Source organism: Anabrus simplex, chromosome 3, assembly GCF_040414725.1.
Source record: "Anabrus simplex isolate iqAnaSimp1 chromosome 3, ASM4041472v1, whole genome shotgun sequence".
NCBI lineage: Eukaryota > Metazoa > Arthropoda > Insecta > Orthoptera > Tettigoniidae > Anabrus > Anabrus simplex.
Window position 1 is genome coordinate 135,549,890 of NC_090267.1, and position 21,356 is coordinate 135,571,245.

Below are 21,356 nucleotides of genomic sequence, written 5' to 3' on the forward strand. Positions count from 1 at the left end.
CAGTAGAAGGAAATATTCAATTAAGTATAATTACCACTAATTGATCCTTCCTTCATTTCGTTGTTGGTTGATGCTCAACAAGCTTACAGTGATATGGTGCATTATCCATTACAATAACACAGGGTCCTATATTTCTTAATCCTACGATTAATTGCGTCTTCACCCACATCTGAAATTTCTCGCTGTTCATAGCACCATGGTAATCCTGATTTCTCTTCAAGTTTGTAGCAAATATCAAATCAGCACCTGTAAGAATTTTAAGTTTTAGTATGAAGTTATTTGTTCTAAAAAAAGTATAGGCCTATTAATAAAAAATGTGATTTCTGTTGAATGATACAAAAAGCTGTCTGATTTTAAGTAAAACCAACTACTGTGTAGCAAAGTCACCTGATGATGAAGTCAATTAATTACTACTTACACTACTTTATCGTAACATCTCTCATGAATGTATCTCCATTAGTAGGCCTATATCTGGATTAGAAGTCCACGATCACTTGCATAAAAGATATAAGTATAAACACCCATTTCAATACCTTAGAACAAATGTAATTGCTGCGAACACTGAACCTATATCAGGCAGTAAGAAATAAGAAGCTTGGAAGGTGTTCAACAGTCAGGTATCAAGCACTGATTCAGGTGGAGATTGTCGAATGCAGAATAAACATAATAAATAGGCCTACAATACAAGTAATTTACTGATACAAATATCCAGTAATATTATATGAAAATACACTGAGTAAGTTTTGATTGAAATACCTCTCTAAGGTTAATCATTGGCCTAAAGTGAATACCTGCAAGTCTTTTTAATAACAGTGGAGAAGTCAAAATCAAAAACCACGTACAGAGCTCAATGAGCGGTAAGTTATAATGCCACTTCCGACCTAGTGCCAGTCAATTTCAATCAATCAGTCACCACTGATCTGCACTTAGGACAGAAGATGTAGTTTCAGGGATAGGCCTAGTATTTTCTTCAATAATTGCAAAGAATTTGGAAATTTATTGAACATCTCCCTTGGTAAATTATTCCAATCCCTAACTCCCTTCTTAAAAAAAAACAAATATTTGCCCCACTTTTCATCAACTTTATCACTGTACTGTGATCTTACCTACTTTTAAAATACCACTGAAACGTATTCGTCTACCAATGTCATTCCACACCACCTATCCACCGACAGCTCGGAATATACCACTTAGTCCAGCAACTTGTCTCCTTTCACCCAAGTGTCATAATTTGCTTTCATGTGGTCGAAAACCTTTCTTACAGTTACGACTTCTCCTGTGGGAAGAAAAAAGAGAGTTACAAGGGACTCAAAAGAGCTGTATGACAATACATGCACAAAACATTTCTGGGAGCTTATCTCACCTGCGTGCCAATTTCTATAAATAATGTTGCAATAGATTCCTTATGAAGTCACCTTACCTTTATGTAATTTATCATAAATAAACCTTGCTATCGCTTCCTTAGAAAAACTGTCTATGCCGGTCACTGGATGTTCACGCTTTCGGCGTTTACCTGGTGTAGAAAATTCAACTCCCTTCTTGAAATTTCCTATTACTTTTCGGACTAAACCGAAACTACACTGTAAGAATACACACACAGAAATATATTACATACACATATACCGTAAGTCAACATGAATACACAAAGGTTAAGTCTACGAACCGTATCGAAGTCGACACAAGACATGGTACCGGTATAGGCCTAGGCCTACATGATCAGGTTAGGTTAGGTTAGGTTCAGAATGAAATACTGCTCCTTTTCAACTGATTGTCATTATGCCAGAAACTTATCATAGAAACAAGATAAAAACGAACACTTACCCCAGTTAATAATGAAACTCTTGCCATTAGCTTCGTATCACTACGACTGATACCTTCTTCGTCGTCTTCCTGTTTCAATTGCTCGTAGCAATGTACAAGCATTTCTTGACCTGAAGCTTGTAAAGGACGTAACCTTGGTTTCCTTTTCGGAGGAGTTTTTGCAGATTTTTCTTCCTTCTTAGACATCCCAATCGAATTCTGTTCGTATAAGTATGGGACGAAATAGGAACGTAATTAATAAAATGATGTGCTCATCATTTCACACAAACTATGTTATTAAATGCATTATCTGAACATGCCACAATTCTACTTACCTGGTATTAGCCAAATAGATTTACAATCCCACAGAAAAAGAAAATATGCTTTAAATATTCTCGCAAATGTATCGCTAGTGACTTTAGAGGCAATGCGGTGGCAACACACAATTCACGCTAGAACAGTGACTGAACGTTGCCAACGTGCCAGATTAACGGTAACAGTAAGATGTCGTATCGGCAAGTAGGGTCCCTAAACTGTATGGTTACCGACACTGAAAAAGACCCAACAGCAAGAAAAGTCACTATAAATCAATACCTTAATATTACAGGGGAGAAAGGGTAAGGTTGCACCCTTAGTGTACGTCCTTACACGGAGAGGACTATACCTGGCGAAGCACGGGTATCTTGCTAGTCATATATACAGGTAATAATATATTACATACAGGTTCATACATTAACTGAACTCATATAAATATCTATTTATAACAACCGTCTTACTAATAAAAAGTCCTTATACAGTTGTTTAACTCTTGTTTAGTTATACAGTGAATAAACCCTGTATAAGCGTTTTACATTTTTCTTACTAATAAACGAGGTATACGCATTGTATTACTATACAGCACGTATACACTCATTCCAAGGCGTAGGAATCTCTTCCTGCAGTTCACTGACGTATTTCGCATGTTCACCGCCTTTATGATCGTTTCTGCTGGTTATCTACGAGCAAAACTTTCCGGAAAGTCGCACAGTAGCACAGCATATTGAAAAGGCAGTGGCAACACTGGAAATTGGCTTATACTGATATCAACATTTCTTCAGCTTGCTTGTGTAATGAACGCCAAAAAAACATTTATATTGTGTATTTCTGCTCAGTTTTAAGATACACAATTACAATGTGTTTTTTCTATTGCAGGATGCTGGATGCTGTTGCTAAAATCGTAGTATAATATTATGTTTGATTTTTTTTTTTTTTGTATGGGAATCCTGCACTTCGCTAACTTATGTACTATTTATAATTTGTATCTGCTACCGTCATGTATGTACTGTTTATATCTTTTATTTAAGCCTTAGTAAATCGTGGAATGATATAAAATGATTGTTTATGCCTATGTTACTCCTTCGATGCAAGGAATTTTAATTCATTTCATTGTTTTAAAATGATCCTTCCTAAAATTAAGGTGCGGCCATTATTCGGTGGCTGGTATTATTCGCATAATTACGGTAGTTTTGCTTGGAAAGATTTTTTTTTTGCTAGGGGCTTTACGTCGCACCGACACAGATAGGTCTTATGGCGACGATGGGATAGGAAAGGCCTAGGAGTTGGAAGGAAGCGGCCGTGGCCTTAATTAAGGTACAGCCCCAGCATTTGCCTGGTGTGAAAATGGGAAACCACGGAAAACCATCTTCAGGGCTGCCGATAGTGGGATTCGAACCTACTATCTCCCGAATGCAAGCTCACAGCCGCGCGCCTCTACGCGCACGGCCAACTCGCCCGGTTGGAAAGATTTAGCTTGACCTTCAGACAGTAGGCCAATTTCTTAGGGTTTCATCAGAGATGTTATAGGAGGCTAAAATGAATATAGACTGATGTATTTAATGAGCTGAAAACAGTAATCATGATTTATTAGAGGTCGGTTTACAGTTGATTCTGGCTAACACCATCTACAAATGGCTTTGTGTGTTTCCCTGATTTCCTTTTTAACTGATGTAGTCTACTTCAGTCTATAAAGGAACATTTAACTGCCTATATGACTATTTTTGCTTGTTTCATTTTTGTTGTATAAAATATCTTTTTTTTTATTCTGTATAACATCTGTGCAGTTCCTTTGTTCCTATTTTTATACAGTGTGTGCATTGTTCTAGTAGTTTTATGGCATGTAAAATATCCTGCAGTTTTTGCAACTTATGCATGTTTCATTGGCCTTCATGTAGATTCCTCATACTCAAGACCATCTGAATGTCAAAGTAGATGTTCTTAAAGAAGCACGTGGTAATATCTATGAGGAACATCAGCGGTTTCTGCGTACTTTCGATCCAAGGTGGCGTACTGACGAGAACATTATGTTGATACTGGGTGCAATCACTCTGTTTACTCCTGACCGACCACGAGTGGTTCATCATGATGTGATCAAATTGGAACAGGTGAGCTATTCAATTCCATCTTAAAGGTCTGTGTACTCAAACAGGTATGATGTTGGATCTTTGGTGAAGAGAGAATGATTTTTATGCTCTAAAAGCTTGTGGAGAATTTCCATATTGTAGATTGTCTTGAGATCAATAGTGAAATGGACAGAAAGTGAAGGAAACAAATAAGTGTAAGTCAAGCCATATACAGTATAGAAAAGTAGGAACAACCTGTTATCTGTTTCTTTCAATGTTCTTATCTTTTTGGTTTGTGAGGTTTTCAAGGAATTTTTCATCTGATGAGTATTAAGAAGGAATGGTTGCATAGATAGGAACATTCTATTATGTGTTTCTTTCGATGTTCCTATATTTCTGTGTATGGCTTTTACAGAAGGTGACAGTAAAATGAGCCATTTTTCTCCCCAATATGTGGCAACTTACTTGTGCCAGCCTCCCCAATTTTGTCTTTCCTATATGAGCTCCTTTTGTTGATTCTTGTTCTCTCCTGACCCTGACATACAAAGTTTGCAAGGCATTGGCAGCTCTCCATTTTGATGCCCTTTGTTGCCCTTCCCTTTCTGTAGTTGTACTTTCCCTTCAAACTACCACCATCATCATGTGTCGCCTAGGAAACTTATTTTTTGGTTATGAGGGTGCTAATATGAAACTTTGCAAGAGTTCATTGTCTTAGTCTCTTTGGTTTACTCAAGGCATTGTTCATGACCGCTTGAATTATTCCATCTGAAAGTATACGATTGATAAGATAAAAATCTTTTTGATTTGTGAGGTTTTCAGGAGTTAGTACATTAGCCCATGTCTCCGTACAATATGAAAAGCAGCGATGTGGTCTATGAACACTGCCTTGGTTTTTATTATCTTTGAAGTGGCTTCAATAAATCTTGTAAGGGTGGGTACTTGGTCTTCATAACTCATCCGAGTCTAAAGCCTGCTTGTTCTGCAGGGTGGATCTTGAAAATGGCTGGACTGATTTTGTAGACATTGGTCTTCAATTATTTTTTCCTGGGGGATTGATGGTAATATTTCAATAAAGGGTGCTCTGGGGTACAAATATTTGGCTGAGTAAGACAGGTGCTGGTCTTGCTTATGGTGATTGCTTACTCCATATAATAATTACAGAAAAGAAGTAAATATAGTTATAATAGTATAAATTAGCACTGTAAAGTGGAACCTCGATTCTCCGTTTTCGGAGGAACCATGAAAAAAAAAAGTACAACACGGGAAAACGGAAAATCTTGGAATGAATGAAAAAATCAATTTGGCTAAACATCACAAAATGAATATGTATAATTATAATCTTACAAACCATCCTAAACCAAACCAAACCAAATTACAGCCCCAATGAGCCTTTAACTTGAATTTAACTACCAAGCGACCGCTGTTCAGCCCGAAGGCGTGCAGATTATGAGGTTATGCATGGTCAGTGTGACGAATCCTCTTGGTCGTTATTCCTGGTTCTCTAGACCCAGGTTGCCATCTCACCATTAGATAGCTCCTCAATTAAAGGTAGTTACATCGGCTGAGTGTACCTAAAACCACCCCTCATATCCAGGTAAAAATGCCTGACCTGGCCGGGAATTGAACCCCGGTCCTCCGGATGAAGAGGCAGGCAAGTTAGACCACGGGGCCGGCTTCAAACATTAACTACCAGTGTGTGAGTTAAAAATATCGATACTTCATGTGCAGTTTTACCAGGGAAACTTCTTTCACTTCAGCAACTTTGATCAGCCAAACTTCGAAAAATCTAATATTGCCAAGCCAAACAACAATCGACCGCAAGTAGTTTTTAATTCTCTAATCTAATAAAATAAAGCACATTAGATACAAAAGTGCCCATTGTGATGGCAAAATCCCTTCTTTTCTTAATCTTCTGTTGTTATTTGGTCTCCAGTATACTGTTCGTAATCAGTTTCTGGAAATCTTGAACTGCGTAAATAAGGCCTACATCAACTTTTAAAGGTTATGTTGAACTCGAGAATATGGTTTTGAATTAAGTATCGATTCTCAAAAGTTATTGAATGCATTATATTCAGTTCTGCCCGTCACTAATCACAATCAGATATTGGAAAGAGAAAAAATATCATCAAAACTTCAGAAATTATGGTTATTTGTGATCTTGAGCTCAGCTGCACAAGTCAGTACGAATTGGAAATGATACAAACTATTTAAATGTAATGTGCGCAAATTAAACAACTGTGGTTTTTATGACTTTTAACACAAAACGTAAAATTCCCAGTCATGTATCGGGACCAGAACAGTAATAGGCAATCCCAACACCTCCCATGACTTTTTGTATGTAAGGTGCAACATCTGTTCTGGTCTCAATAACATAATCATATACGATAATATTAAAATACTAGATTTGTGTTAAGAAGGAGCAGTTTCGTTCCTGCCTGAAAGCCCAGTAACTATACAGTGCCCTGAGGGAAGTGCCGAAAACCTGTTTGACGTTACAATCGAAAACATTAAAAATATAAACATCTAAACCTGGACATAGTGTGGACGTTTTACAAATATGAACATTTGACGAAACTCGTTCCGTCTTCAAGTAGAGCTGTCAAAATGCGCTCTGTCTTCTTCCAATTGTTGTGGCAACTCTCTACTTTATGATTTCCGAGGATTCTCTAAACAATACCACTCGAATGCGATGCTAAGATGGTCCCTTAAACAAGTTCACCACCGATTGCTTTTCCAGTACAGGACTTGCTCTAATTATCACAATGACGGGGTGTTAACGCCAAAATCCGGAAGTGTGCCGTAGCCATCCTTTCATGAGATACAATTTCTTGCAAAATGCTTGATTGAGGATTTAACGTTGATGGGACTGAAATTTCTGGACGATTGATCTGGGAAATCGTTTCTTTGAGGAACGATAATGGAGGATTTTTACAACGTGATTTAATTAAGATGCTTGCGGGACCACATCATTTGAATGCATAATCTGGGAAAACGTAGTTTCGGGGAACGGATAATCGAGGTTCCACTGTACATTCATTCATTTTTTAAATTACAGCTTATGGAGTGTTTACTTACAATACATTCACATAGAAACGGAATTTTAGATCAATGACATTTTAAATTCAGTGACAATATGAACATTTGAGATATGCAGTTCACCATCCAGCCTCATCAGTGAGAGAAATTGCACATCTCATTTTGTGAAATTTTCAATATGTGGAGTATATGAAGTTCTAGCAGTGGTTAAGCAGCCCCTCAAGTATTCATGAGTTGAAAATGTTTATCACAAAGTTCATGTTGGAAACCATACTTTCACACACATGTCGACCCCAACATTGTCATCACATATTTTGAAAACTTGTGCAAGTTAGGGTATGCATAATGCATCTCTATCAAGAGGGAGTCAGAATGACACCCTTTCTTCTGTCATCTACATTTCCACCTGTTATTCTTCTTTGTCATAGTTCCACAATTCAGGTACCTATTGGTACACCAGTCTCATTAAGGATCGATGGACAGCCTGAAAAATGTCTTCCAGTTTGTTGAACTGCACGAATCGTTCATCAGATTCTAATTAGTACAAAAAGAATGACAATTTTCATTACGAACTTTTGTTACAAGATACCGAACGAAATATGAGAATAATTCTTTCCTCCTTCAAGTCTTGAATACAGAGATCTAAGTTAGCTCGAAAGAGTCGTACATATTCATGTAGTTCATGTACAAATTTTCCTGGTCCCCATAAAGATTATTTATTTGGTAAAATATGCCTCTCACAAAATTGACCTGCTGGATTGTTTCTTTATTGACGAAGTTGATGAATTGATGTTTCTGGTTAAACGTTTAACCCATTGAAAGAACTTCTGATTTCGTCTTTCACTCCAAAGAATCTGGAAGGCATGTTTCCTTTGCTAAGCCAGCGAACATTGTTTGAAGCAAAAGATTTGTGTCCATGACACTAAGTTCAAGTCACGTTCTGAAAAGATTGTGTGTTGATCTCTCACATAAAAAATTAACCATATGAGTGACTGTACTCATAACGCCAGACAACTCAGGAGACAACTTGCTGTACAGTGCAGTTTTGTGAGTTATGCTGTGGCAAAACACAACATTACTATTTTGATCTCTAATATTATGCAGCGGGCTACTCTTACTGCCTTCACACTACGACCATCATCGTTTATCACTAGAGCCCGGTTTATATGTAATTATGTAATCTGTTCCCGTATATGTTCGCTCAAGTGCGGCCAGTATCCAGTATTCGGTAGATAGTGGGTTCGAACCCCGCTGTCGGCAGCCCTGAAGGTGGTTCTCCATGGTTTCCCATTTTCACACCAGGCAAATGCTGGGGCTGTACCTTAATTAAGGCCACGGCCGCTTCCTTCCCACTCCTAGCCCTTTCCTGTCCCATCGTCGCCATAAGACCTATCTTGTGTCGGTGCAGCATAAAGCCAATAGAAAAAAAAAGTATATGTAGCTACAAGAAAAGCTAAAATGTCAGCGAATAACACTAAAAAGACCATTATTGCAGGAGTTTAAAGTTACATATTTTTACATATTTTGATGCATAATAAATATTTTGATAAATATTACATATTTTAGATATTTTGAAGGATATAGTGCATTTGAAAGAAAACACAAATTCCTTTTTTCACTGTCTGGCTCCATGGCTAAATGGTTAGTGTGCTTGCCTTTGGGCACAGGGGTCCCGGGTTTGATTCCTGGCAGGGTCGGGAATTTTAACCACCATTGGTTAATTTCTCTTGCATGGAGACTGGGTGTATGCGTTGTCTTCATCATCATTTCATCCTCACCACGACGCGCAGGTCGCCTACGGGAGTCAAATCAGAAGACCTGCACCTGGTGAGCCAAATATTTCCTTGGACACTCTTGGCACTAAAAGCCATATGGCATTTCATTTCTTTTTTCACTAATTTTACATCAATTTTAGTTTTTTAATTAAACACTTGAAAATAATTTAAAAACCTGTACGTCTCTAACATCCAAAAATAATTTAATAATTTAAAGTGAGGTATTCTGTCAAAGAATCTCATCTGTTAGCTATGTTGACGATGCAAGTCTTGGGTGTCTCGAGCTGTCTTTATCAGTGTTCCCTTCCACAAACTTTGTCACATTGTTCTCCTCTCAGATTTATAGTATTGATAGGTGGAATATCTTTCTTGACCATATACGTGTATCCAATCAATACAGAAATGAAACTTATAAATAACGATACAAAAGCCAACCAGGCAAAACACAATGCATTTAAATACCAAAATCTGAAAATAAAATTAATGAACGCAACCAAAAGCATTGCCTTTATGTAGGAATGCCTTTCAAATAACTTAACACCTAAATTCCTCCAGAAATACAACAACAAACATAGACCAACTGCTCAGACACGCAAAACACAAAACGAACCAACAAAATCTGGTTAAAAGAAGAAATTAAATTCTTATATCGCAAGAAACAACACCTCAATAATGAACTATATCTAACACATCGTAAGGCATCCCATGAGCTCCCGCATAGCTACTGGAACTATTTTCAACAAATTTCAAAAGAAAAAAATAGAAGATTTAGCCATCAAGAAACAGAACACATTGAACAAGAAATTTGAAACAACAAAGTAAACCAAAACCACCAACTGAAATCCCACACAAAAAAACCTTTCGCCCCACCCCAATAAAGACTCCCAACACAGATTCCATTCACCTGTGAAAAATCTCACACAAACCGTATTTGACGAATCAGAAATGGCTATGTTAAGCAAGGGACCCGAACACAACTGGGGTAATACATCATCCTTTCAAAATACCATAACTACCATCACCAAAACAGAACACGCCATACAGAAAATCCCATATGATTTACGAGAAGAAGTCAGATATGAAATCAGCAAAAGGATCCCGCAATACATCAATAACATTCACAACAACAACCTAAACAACAATACCACCAATAAATCACACTTAAACAAACTCAGAAACAAAATAAAACAGGACAATTTACTAATAACGAAAGCCGACAAAGGCAGTACCACTGTCATTGTGGACATGAACGAATACATAACAAAGACCAAAGAATGTTTTCAAGACAACACCTTTTTAATCAAACATAAAGATCCAACCAACAACATACAAAGAAACCTCAAAAGTCTACTTAAGATCACACACTTTCTTCTTACCGAAACAGAATCTGCAAAACTCGTAACAATGAACCCTTAACTACCAACTGCAAAAGCCTACACTAAAGTACATAAAGAAAACATAGCCATGAGACCAATCATAAATTACAGAGCTAGCCCAACTTATAAACTTTTGCAGTTCATTCATAAATTCCTTAAAAAGTATTACTCATTTTTAGCAAACGAGACGGTACAAAACTCAATAGAATTTTGCAGTAGAACTAAAGAATTAGAGATTGAACAACACCACACCCTTGCTTCATTTGATATAACAAACATGTATCCAAACATTCCCACTAAACACACAATTGAAATAATCGAATCCAACCTAAAAAATCTATAGCAATTTGAGCACCCTAGAAATAGAAGAATTGATGAATTTACTTGAATTTGCCATAAATAATAATTACTTTAAATTCCACGATACCATATACCAACAACAAGGCCTACCTATGGGATCCCATGCTTCCGGGTTACTAGCAGAAATTTATATATATCACCTAAAATATACATCAATCAATAAAAATAGAAAACATATACTTCTGGTGCAGATTTGTTGACGGTATTTTTGTAATTATAGACAATAGATCCACCGGCGCAAACACCATATTAGACAAACTCAACACATTAGACCCCCAGATAAAATTCACCAAAGAGACTGAAAACAACTGCACCTTAAATTACTTGGACCTAACAATAACCAGACATGACAACCATTTATCTTACAAAATCTACAGGAAACCCACACATACTTCAAATACAATAAAAATCAATTCCATTCACCCCAACACTCATAAAAGAGCAGCTTGCTATAGCATGGTATACAGAGCCTTCAACATATCACTGACAACTGATGATGTAAATAATGAACTACAATTAATCTACGATATAGCCAAATACAATCGATATAGTAAAGAAATGGTCAACAAAATCATTCATAAGATTAAATTCCAACTCAAAACCAAATTAACAAAAATAGACAAACCCAAGAAAGATTACGCCTTATTTACCTTTAACAACACACACTTATACACCATAACTAATGTTTTTAAGAAGTACAACCTGAAAATAGCATTTAAAACCACGCATAACAGCACCAACATTATGCATAACGCCAGGACAGTTAACAACAACAATAAATACAACCAATCAGGAGTTTACCGTATTAAATGCAACAATTGCGAGACAAGTTATATTGGATGTACAGGCAGAAACTTCATAATCCGCTACAACGAACATTTAAACGTAGTAAAACATAACCACTTTCCATCAGTAGGTCAGCATATCGAAGAATTCAAACACAAGTTCACGGACATCGAAAACGATATGAAAATATTAAACATAAATTCTAAGGGCCCCCTGCTTAACATAACTGAAGATTTCTACATTTCCCTGGATCAACACGCCAATCCTAATTACAATATTAATGACATTACGGAGAAAACCAGTATCATTTTCAATAAAGCTACTCCTGCCCTAAAAAAAAAAGATTACCTCAATATAGTAAATAAATGGAACACAGCACACCCCAGAAGACCAACGAATGACAAACCCAGCTCCACCCCTACCCCCACAATAGCCACTCCCCCTACCCCTCCATCCATACTCCTCACTACAGGTCCCAGACGTACACGCAGTAGTGCGCAACAAGCTCCTAAACAGAACGTCGCTTAACCACAACAACAACAGCAGCAGTAAGTACCTATTTACTTCCACACACAACTTCAGGCATTCCTTCAAACTCACACTGTACTCATACAAGTTTATCTTTCACAGATAACTACAGCTCGTATACACGGATACAGACAAGAGGGAGGTCACCACCAAAAACTTATATTCACCAAATTTAAAAATCAAGACTGCTTCAAAATTCATTAAAACACATCAACTGCTGAGTTATATATCATCTCTACCCATAATACTTGACCATCCAATGACTTGGGTTTCGTTACAAGCATATATGAATACATTACTTAGTCAAATAGAACATCCTCAAGAAATGTTTACGAGCTCAAAATCAATCAACATAAACATAGGCGCACAAGACCCCAACGAGGAAGCCTGAAGAAAGAACATTGCAAGACATGAACTTTTAAATTCAACAAGTGTTTTTTACTTGCATGTTTCCAATGTTTTAATGTGTTTAAATTCACCAAGTGTTTTATATATATGTTTCATGTGTTTTTAATGTGTTTAATGTATATGTACAATTTATTTTAAGTCTAGTTAAGCTTTTTACTACCATATTTAATCTCAGATACAATTTTAACCCCACGTAATCACAAATCATATGACAAAAACATCTAAACCCCATTAGACATCCAGATGCGCTAAAACACATACCAATGCCTAATGGATGTAATATTGTGATCTATCAGCTGATGATGACTGTATACAATTGAAACCGGTACTGATGTAAGTCTGCTTCATAATAAATAGTATTAATAGGTGGAATATCTTTATTGTCCATATATGTGTATCCAATCAATACGAAATGAAACTTATAAATAATGATCAATTCGAAATTCGACGGTGTGAGTTTCAATATATGCGTCACCACTGAAAGATGCAGATGCATGTCTACTTCCTGGATTTGTGTATGTTGGGTATTCAGCCCGAAGGCTGGTTTGATCCTCGACAGTTCTGCCAACAGCTGTCATAGAAAGCCTAAGCGTCACTAAAGAGTCATACTGGGGAAATGAGGAGTAGTGTAGTTTCCGTTGCTTTCCTCACTGAGCCAGAAGTTGCTATTACATATCATTCTCCCAAGCCCACTGAAATGCATCCATCAACCGACCCTATGAGCAATATTTTCACACCATTCATAACAGGGACTGGCTGCATTGGTATTACTAGCATTGCTCATACCTCAGTCACCTTCATATTGTCAAAGGCAATGATGAGACTGAGACAGGTCAATGAAAGTAACAAATTTATTCTACCCCATACCAGAAAACGTAGTGCACTGTAAACACTACATCTCGCCAGATTTGTTATCATTAATAAACAATTTCACAACTTTTTCACTATCTATAACAGGGCTACCATAAGACAGATATGCACCACGCTAGTCAACTTCACACGATTATGTTCCTAGTCTTTACGTAGTCTATCATGCGACAAATATTTACTACCCTTCACTGCATCACTCAACACAGAATACATTTCTAACTTCTGAATGGAATGCGAAATACAAGCACAAACAGGCTTGCTGGGTTATTCAGCAATATCAATGAAAACTGAAGAGTAAAACTAAACTTTTATGAGGCTAATGGCTTGCTTCCCGAATCTATAATTTACTCTCTAAAGTTCCTGAATTCAAGGTCATGTCCCATTTTCACGTCATTTTCCCCGACCTGCCTCCTGTGGCGAGGGCTCTAATCTGTGTTGGAAATCCCGTTCCTTTCACAAGAATTTCACGGCTGGAGAAAATGTGATGATACTGAGCGGTAATATTGAAATTTTGTGATGCGATAAATTAGGTATTTTAAAATAGATTTAATACGACGTGAATCGGGACTTCGAATTGACGTCATGCTAAGCAAGAAATCATCTTAATAAGGAGTGCGCACTACGAGGTTACACTATTTTCTCACGTCTGGTTAAATTTCGGAAAGACTACTCCCAAGTAATTTATGGCGAAAAGGTTATCAATACTCTACTGGTGCTTGAAATATGTTTTCATGATACATATGAGGTTAAGTTAGATTAGGTGACTCTGTTTGAATTAGAAAACTGAAAAGTTTGCCACAGAAGCCACTGGAGTGATACTACTTCAGTTCTTCAGAATGAAATTGAACATCCACGTTTACATTGTCTCTGAATTTAAAAAATAACTTACGAGTAAACCGTAGTATGGAAATCTGCGAAAATGCAAGTTTTGAACAAATGGATTGCCGTTACATACCGGTTGTAATGTATGTGGGTTTTTCTCGACTTTTACGAAAAATTGGATATTACAACAAGCCGCTATAGCGAATAAATTTTTCACTGTTATGAATTCTTGCTTCAAGAAGGGGTCCAGCAACGTTTTGTGAGAGGGGGCTGTAACCAGACTGAAATATTTGTGTGAACTTGATGTATGCATAGAAATGAAGCGTTTGTTTCATAGCAAAATTTAGCTACTATTTGTCCAGTGTATTGTTCTGTTGAGCAGTTATTTTGATAAAAAGAAGAAAGGAGCCAAGTTTACTTTGAGTAATGAATTACATTACTTGACTCCATTTCTTCTGCAGCTGAAAATCTTCTCAGCATCGTAACTGATGGTGTTTTGCACATTTCATTACAGGTACTTGCCGGTAAACTTGACTTAGTTGGATCACCTATAAGAAAATGACCTTCTTAAATTTCCAATAGGCTATACACTATGTACATACCTACAAGATAGAAGGTTTTAATAATTGAGTGACTCCACCTTTACAGTACTGTACCATGTTATTCCTTTCTATTTTATTTTAAAAAGGGACATGTAAAGCTTTCAAGACCGTCAACAATAATTCCACTTTGTTTTTTAATAATCATAAAATCAACACTAGATCTAAAGTCTCAAATTCAGGAGTCTACAAATTGACTTGTATCCACTGTTCTGCTAATTACATCGGGTGAACAGGATGCAGTTTCTCTATTCATTATCTAGAGCATGTTAACGCAATAAAATATGGTAGATTCTCAGCCATGAGTAAACCATTCATTTTCCTACATTGAACAATATCTTTCCATCTTAAAAATAATTAACAAAGGCACTCTCCGTAACATATATGAAAATATTATTTATTAACATTGATCAAAGAATTAACCCCAACAGTAACCATAATGAAATCTCTGAAACTTATAACATTCTCTTCGAAGAAATCATAAAAACTTTTTTTCAGAATACAAACAATTCTAACGCTTCTAATTCTCCTGTTTCCCTCCACTCGACTCCCCCCATTATCCTCACCTCCGCTCTGGAACATGCTAACAATCAACAGTAAGCAGCAGTCCCACACAGGACCGCACACAAGCCGGCTGGACAAGAGAGAAAGATAAACAGGGCTCAGATGCCATAAGTACCTCATCTACCTTAGAATTTTGCAAGAGTCTCCTACCTTTTTTCTTTTTAGAACTTTTCACATACCAATAATATATGGATAGCACGATTTGTCTGGCTATTTAACCAGCATGTTGAGAAATTCCACCTAGAAAAACAAGCCCTGTTTAACCAGACACATACGTACTCAAGCTTCCATAAACTAATAATAATGTTATTTGCTTTATGTCCCAGTACCCACTTTTATGATTTTCAGAGATGCAGAGGTGCCGACATTTAGTCCTGCGGGAGTTCTTTTACGTGCCAGTAAATCTACTGACATGAGGCTGGCGTATTTGAGCACCTTCAAATACCACCGGATTGAGCCAGGATCAAACTTGCCTTTTGGGGTCAGAAGGCCAGCGCCTCAACCGTCGTGAGCCATTCAGTCCAGCATATCCATAAACTTGAGATGACATCAACCTAATTCAAGATTTATTTCCGCTTTTAGAACACTGTGATCATCGCATTCATTTTTTATTTTGAGTATCAAAACTCAATGGAACTTTTATTATTTAGTAATTTGTTCATATGATAATTTGTCACAACATGAACTGTTTTTATAACTGTGTTTACATGACAGATTGAGTCATCGTGATTCTTGACACATTTTAACACCAGGCGAGTTGGCCATGAGGTCAGGGGCACGCGGCAGTGAGCTTGCATCCGGGAGATAGTGGGTTTGAATCCCACTGTCGGCGGCCCTGAAGATGGTTTTCTGTGGTTTCCCATTTTCACACCAGGCAAATCCTGGGGCTGTACCTTAATTACTGCTTCTTTCCAACTCCTAGGCCTTTCTTATCCCATCATCGCCATAAGACCTATCTGTGTCGGTGCGACGTAAAGCAACTAGCAATTTAAAAAAAGCATTTTAAGGATAAGTCATTGTTTCAGTGTTATCAAGAATATCATGTGTTTATTATTATAATATTTTTAGGCTGAAGATATCTCACAAGGAAGAGACGAAATGTCCCTTTTAAAAGTAAATTAGAAAGGAATAACATTGTGCAGTATTGTAAAGATGGAGTTACTCGATTATTAAGCCCTTCTATCTTGTTGATGCTGACAATACAGATTAATTATGAAATTTATTTCTTGTGATATACATACCTACTTTAACTTTATTGCTTTTAAAGTGTAATAAAGCAGATAAGAACACACTACTGAAAAAAAAAAATCCAATATTCTAATCTAATATTAAATTTTTAAAAGTAATTCCATACTTACTAATGAAGAAGGGAGCAAGTATCTATTGCAGTTAACTGACATGCCCCAACAATGGTCTCTACTATATTTTAAAAGTGTAAAAACTCCAGTGGCATAACATTGACCTTACAAAATAAATGTTTATACTTAAAATACAAAACTAAAAAAGGATTTACCGGTAATCAGTTGACTGAGATCACTTTGATTTAAATCAGTCCATCCTGCCTTTAACCCTAAGTAGGGGGACCCTTACTGGAATTGAGCCTTAGAGATTGCCCCAAAAATAATTTTCTGGTTGTATCTGTTTTTGGTCTGAGAGAGTTATTTTATTTCCATCAGACCCTCTGGACAAGTCAGGTGAGCCACCCCGATCCCGACCTGGGACACACACGTTCGGGAAACAAGCAAAAATCCCAATGGGTATCATCAATCACCGCTGATCTGTATTTAGGACTATTGCCCCAGTGGTAGACTCCCTATCAAAATTTTTCTTAAATGATTTCAAGGAAATTGGATATTTATCAGATATCCTCCTTGGTAAATTATTGCAATCTGTAATTACTCTTCCTATAAATTAATATTTGCCCCATAATGTCCACTTGAATATTAACTTTCAAGCTTATTTGTCCACTGTCATGCCACACCAACCCTCCACCAATAGTTCAGTCGCTTTTGAGCAGTTTGTTTCCTTCATTCCAAGTCTTCCCAACTCAAGTTTGCAACATTTTTGTAACACTATCTTTGGTCAGAAATCGTCCAGAACAAATCGTGCTGCTTCCCTTTGTTTGTCAACTTTTGAGTAATCCTGGTAAGGGCTCCATACACTGCAACCATTTTCTAATTAGGGTCTTTACATTCTTACCACAACCCCTAAATACCCTCATAACCATATGAAGAGATCTGTAACCTTTATTTACTACCTCGTTAATATGATTACCCCAATGATGTTTCCCTATATTATAACCTAGGTAATTACAGTTATCAACCTGAGATACTTTCATTCCATGAACACAGCAATTAGAACTGAGAGGACTTTTCATCTTGGTGAAACTTACAACCTTACTTTTCACTTTCACAACTTTGTCGAGGTCTTTTTTGCAGTTGCTCACACCTGTAACTTACTTCTCTATACAGTATATTGTAATCCGCAAAAGGCCTTATCTGCAATTCCAGCTCTTTACTCATGTCATTTATGTATATAAGAAATCATATTATTGTTGCTTGTGTTATTATTATTATTATTATTATTATTATTATTATTATTATTATTATTATTATTATTATTATTATTATTATTATTATTATTATTATTATTACATGTTTCCTTAATAAAACATTTATTGACAAATTGTTGTTCCTCTGACTTTTTATAGAACACTTACTACTACCTATTGCGGCGCTACTTGGAAAGTGTTTACCCTGGCTGTGAAGCACGTTCCACCTTCCTCAAGCTCATTCAGAAGATTGCTGAACTTCACCGGCTCAATGATGAACATGTGCGTGTTTATCTAGATGTGAATCCTCGTGATGTGGAACCTTTGCTCATTGAGATTTTTGACCTGAAACCACACTGAAGTGATTTCTCCATATCCTATTCACCACTATCCTGATGCTAGACTGCAACTAGATGGGACATGCCACGTGCCATCTACACATCTCACCAGTTGATGCAGGTGTTGTTAGGTCTTCTGATTTTGTGTATTTGTTGAATGAAAGTTGGAAAGCACTAATATAGATATATGTATAGCTTTTATTTCCTATTACGGACAAAATTTTCACAAGATCAGTTGGCAAATACGATTCCAGCAAAACACAATATCCTCTCATTGAATAATGAATCTTAGCACCAAATTATGTACTCTGTAGGGATTATAGATAATCCATCACATTCCAGAAACCATATTTATTCGCATATTAGACCCCTCTTTTTTTTTTTCCTCTCTTCAATTTTACAGCAAAGAAAAAGTGGGGAGGTCCAATATGCAGTGACTTCTAGGCAATAAGAAACTATGGATTGTACATGTAACATTCTATGCTATTCTTTAACTGAGTTTTACTGGCTATTTTTGTTGGAAAGCAGTATTTCTAAATTTAAAAAGACAATAAAGGGTGAACACATGACTTTTAGGCTTACATAGTTTTAGTTACTCTTATATAATGTCATTCGTTTCAACTCATTAACTCCTCTGATGACACTCACGTCAGGAAGGGTATTCGGTCATAAAAGCTTGCTATGAAGATTCGTCTCACTTCAAACTCGACCCCGTAGAGAAAAGGGATGAGGGTATCGTATTATGCAGTATTAATACAAAAGACCCTAATGGCCAGTCATTTGTCTCTGTCAGTTGAGCAGTAGGCCTACCACACAGTAAACCTGATCACTGCTTTCATTTGAATTATCATCTTCTTGGGCTGCCATCTCGTCAGCCATGCACGGCCATCAAGAGCATTTGAGATCCCATCTTTTTGAAACTTTTAAAAATAGTTTAATTCCCAACTATAGAGTTCAAACAATGAGAATCTATTTGCAAATGGCTTCTGGAGATGGTCTCTTTGTTCCCAGTTGGTTTACGTGTACCAGAACTCACTCCTTCTGAATAAAGCAGTGTTGTAGAAAGTGTGCCAATCCACCAGTTGATAACTAGCTTATGTTATGAGTTGTACTTCTGGATAATTGCAGCTATTGAAACCCAGCTCATCACATGACGCGAATGGGTTAAGCGACTGCAGCTGTCGAGCGGAGGAATCGACTGGACATGGCAAAAATGGTTTCATCTTGTCTCTGAACTAGTTAGGAGCAAGAGAGAGGATCAGTAGGCAGTCATTTTCCTATATTCTTTATTTCATTTCTGCTATTTCAAAGAACCGACACAATGTGACTGTGGGGAAGAACTGACAGTGGGTCATGTATGCCAATGCCACTCTGTCCCAAGTCATGCAATGATAGAGAGTTATTGAAGTTATTGAAGACATAAGGACATGATACTGTCACGGCATAATCCCAAAAGCCTATACAGTATCATGTCTTTAAGTACGGGCCGTGAAAGCATTAATGACAACATCAAAATCACATAATTTGAGGTCCGATTTTTACGACCCAACAACTTTGAATGAATGAGGTTTTACTGTAGTCATTTCCTCCTCAGAGCACTCCTCTGTTGAAGGAAATACACTGACTGACAGAGTAAATGCAACACCAAGAAGGAGTGGTTCGAAAGGGATGAAAGTTGGGGAAAAAACAGAGACGGCAGGGACGAATAATTGATGTTTATTTCAAACCGATATGCAGGTTACACAATGCGCACGGCATCGACTCAGTAGGATGTAGGACCACCGCGAGCGGCGATGCACGCAGAAACACGTCGAGGTACAGAGTCAATAAGAGTGCGGATGGTGTCCTGAGGGATGGTTCTCCATTCTCTGTCAACCATTTGCCACAGTTGGTCGTCCGTACGAGGCTGGGGCAGAGTTTGCAAACGGCGTCCAATGAGATCCCACACGTGTTCGATTGGTGAGAGATCCGGAGAGTACGCTGGCCACGGAAGCATCTGTACACCTCGTAGAGCCTGTTGGGAGATGCGAGCAGTGTGTGGGCGGGCATTATCCTGCTGAAACAGAGCATTGGGCAGCCCCTGAAGGTACGGGAGTGCCACCGGCCGCAGCACATGCTGCACGTAGCGGTGGGCATTTAACGTGCCTTGAATACGCACTAGAGGTGACGTGGAATCATACGCAATAGCGCCCCAAACCATGATGCCGCGTTGTCTAGCGGTAGGGCGCTCCACAGTTACTGCCGGATTTGACCTTTCTCCACGCCGACGCCACACTCGTCTGCGGTGACTATCACTGACAGAACAGAAGCGTGACTCATCGGAGAACACGACGTTCCGCCATTCCCTCATCCAAGTCGCTCTAGCCCGGCACCATGCCAGGCGTGCACGTCTATGCTGTGGAGTCAATGGTAGTCTTCTGAGCGGACACCGGGAGTGCAGGCCTCCTTCAACCAATCGACGGGAAATTGTTCTGGTCGATATTGGAACAGCCAGGGTGTCTTTCACATGCTGAAGAATGGCGGTTGACGTGGCGTGCGGGGCTGCCACCGCTTGGCGGCGGATGCGCCGATCCTCGCGTGCTGACGTCACTCGGGCTGCGCCTGGACCCCTCGCACGTGCCACATGTCCCTGCGCCAACCATCTTCGCCACAGGCGCTGCACCGTGGACACATCCCTATGGGTATCGGCTGCGATTTGACGAAGCGACCAACCTGCCCTTCTCAGCCCGATCACCATACCCCTCGTAAGGTCGTCTGTCTGCTGGAAATGCCTCCGTTGACGGTGGCCTGGCATTCTTAGCTATACACGTGTCCTGTGGCACACGACAACACGTTCTACAATGACTGTCGGCTGAGAAATCACGGTACGAAGTGGGCCATTCGCCAACGCCGTGTCCCATTTATCGTTCGCTACGTGCGCAGCACAGCGGCGCATTTCACATCATGAGCATACCTCAGTGACGTCAGTCTACCCTGCAATTGGCATAAAGTTCTGACCACTCCTTCTTGGTGTTGCATTTGCTCTGTCAGTCAGTGTATTTTGAGGATGCTTTGGCTTCAAACTTATGGTGATCAGACCACTAAGTGATGAATGTGTTAAGGACAGATAATTTTATTGGTTTTATGTTCCACTAAAACATTTACGGTGTTTGGAGACTCCAAGCA

At 38.2% G+C, this 21,356-nt stretch overlaps 1 protein-coding gene across 1 annotated transcript in view; it reads left to right on the forward strand.

The window, feature by feature from the left end:
* Hr96 (Nuclear hormone receptor HR96) overlaps positions 1–21,356 on the forward strand; it is a 77,771-nt gene that overhangs the window by 48,704 nt on the left and 7,711 nt on the right. Inside the window, exons 5-6 of the mRNA XM_067142731.2 lie at positions 4,011–4,220; positions 18,013–18,312. Of these exons, the coding sequence (XP_066998832.2) occupies positions 4,011–4,220; positions 18,013–18,213 (411 nt within the window). The 3' untranslated portion in view covers positions 18,214–18,312. The remainder of the gene's footprint in view (positions 1–4,010; positions 4,221–18,012; positions 18,313–21,356) is intronic.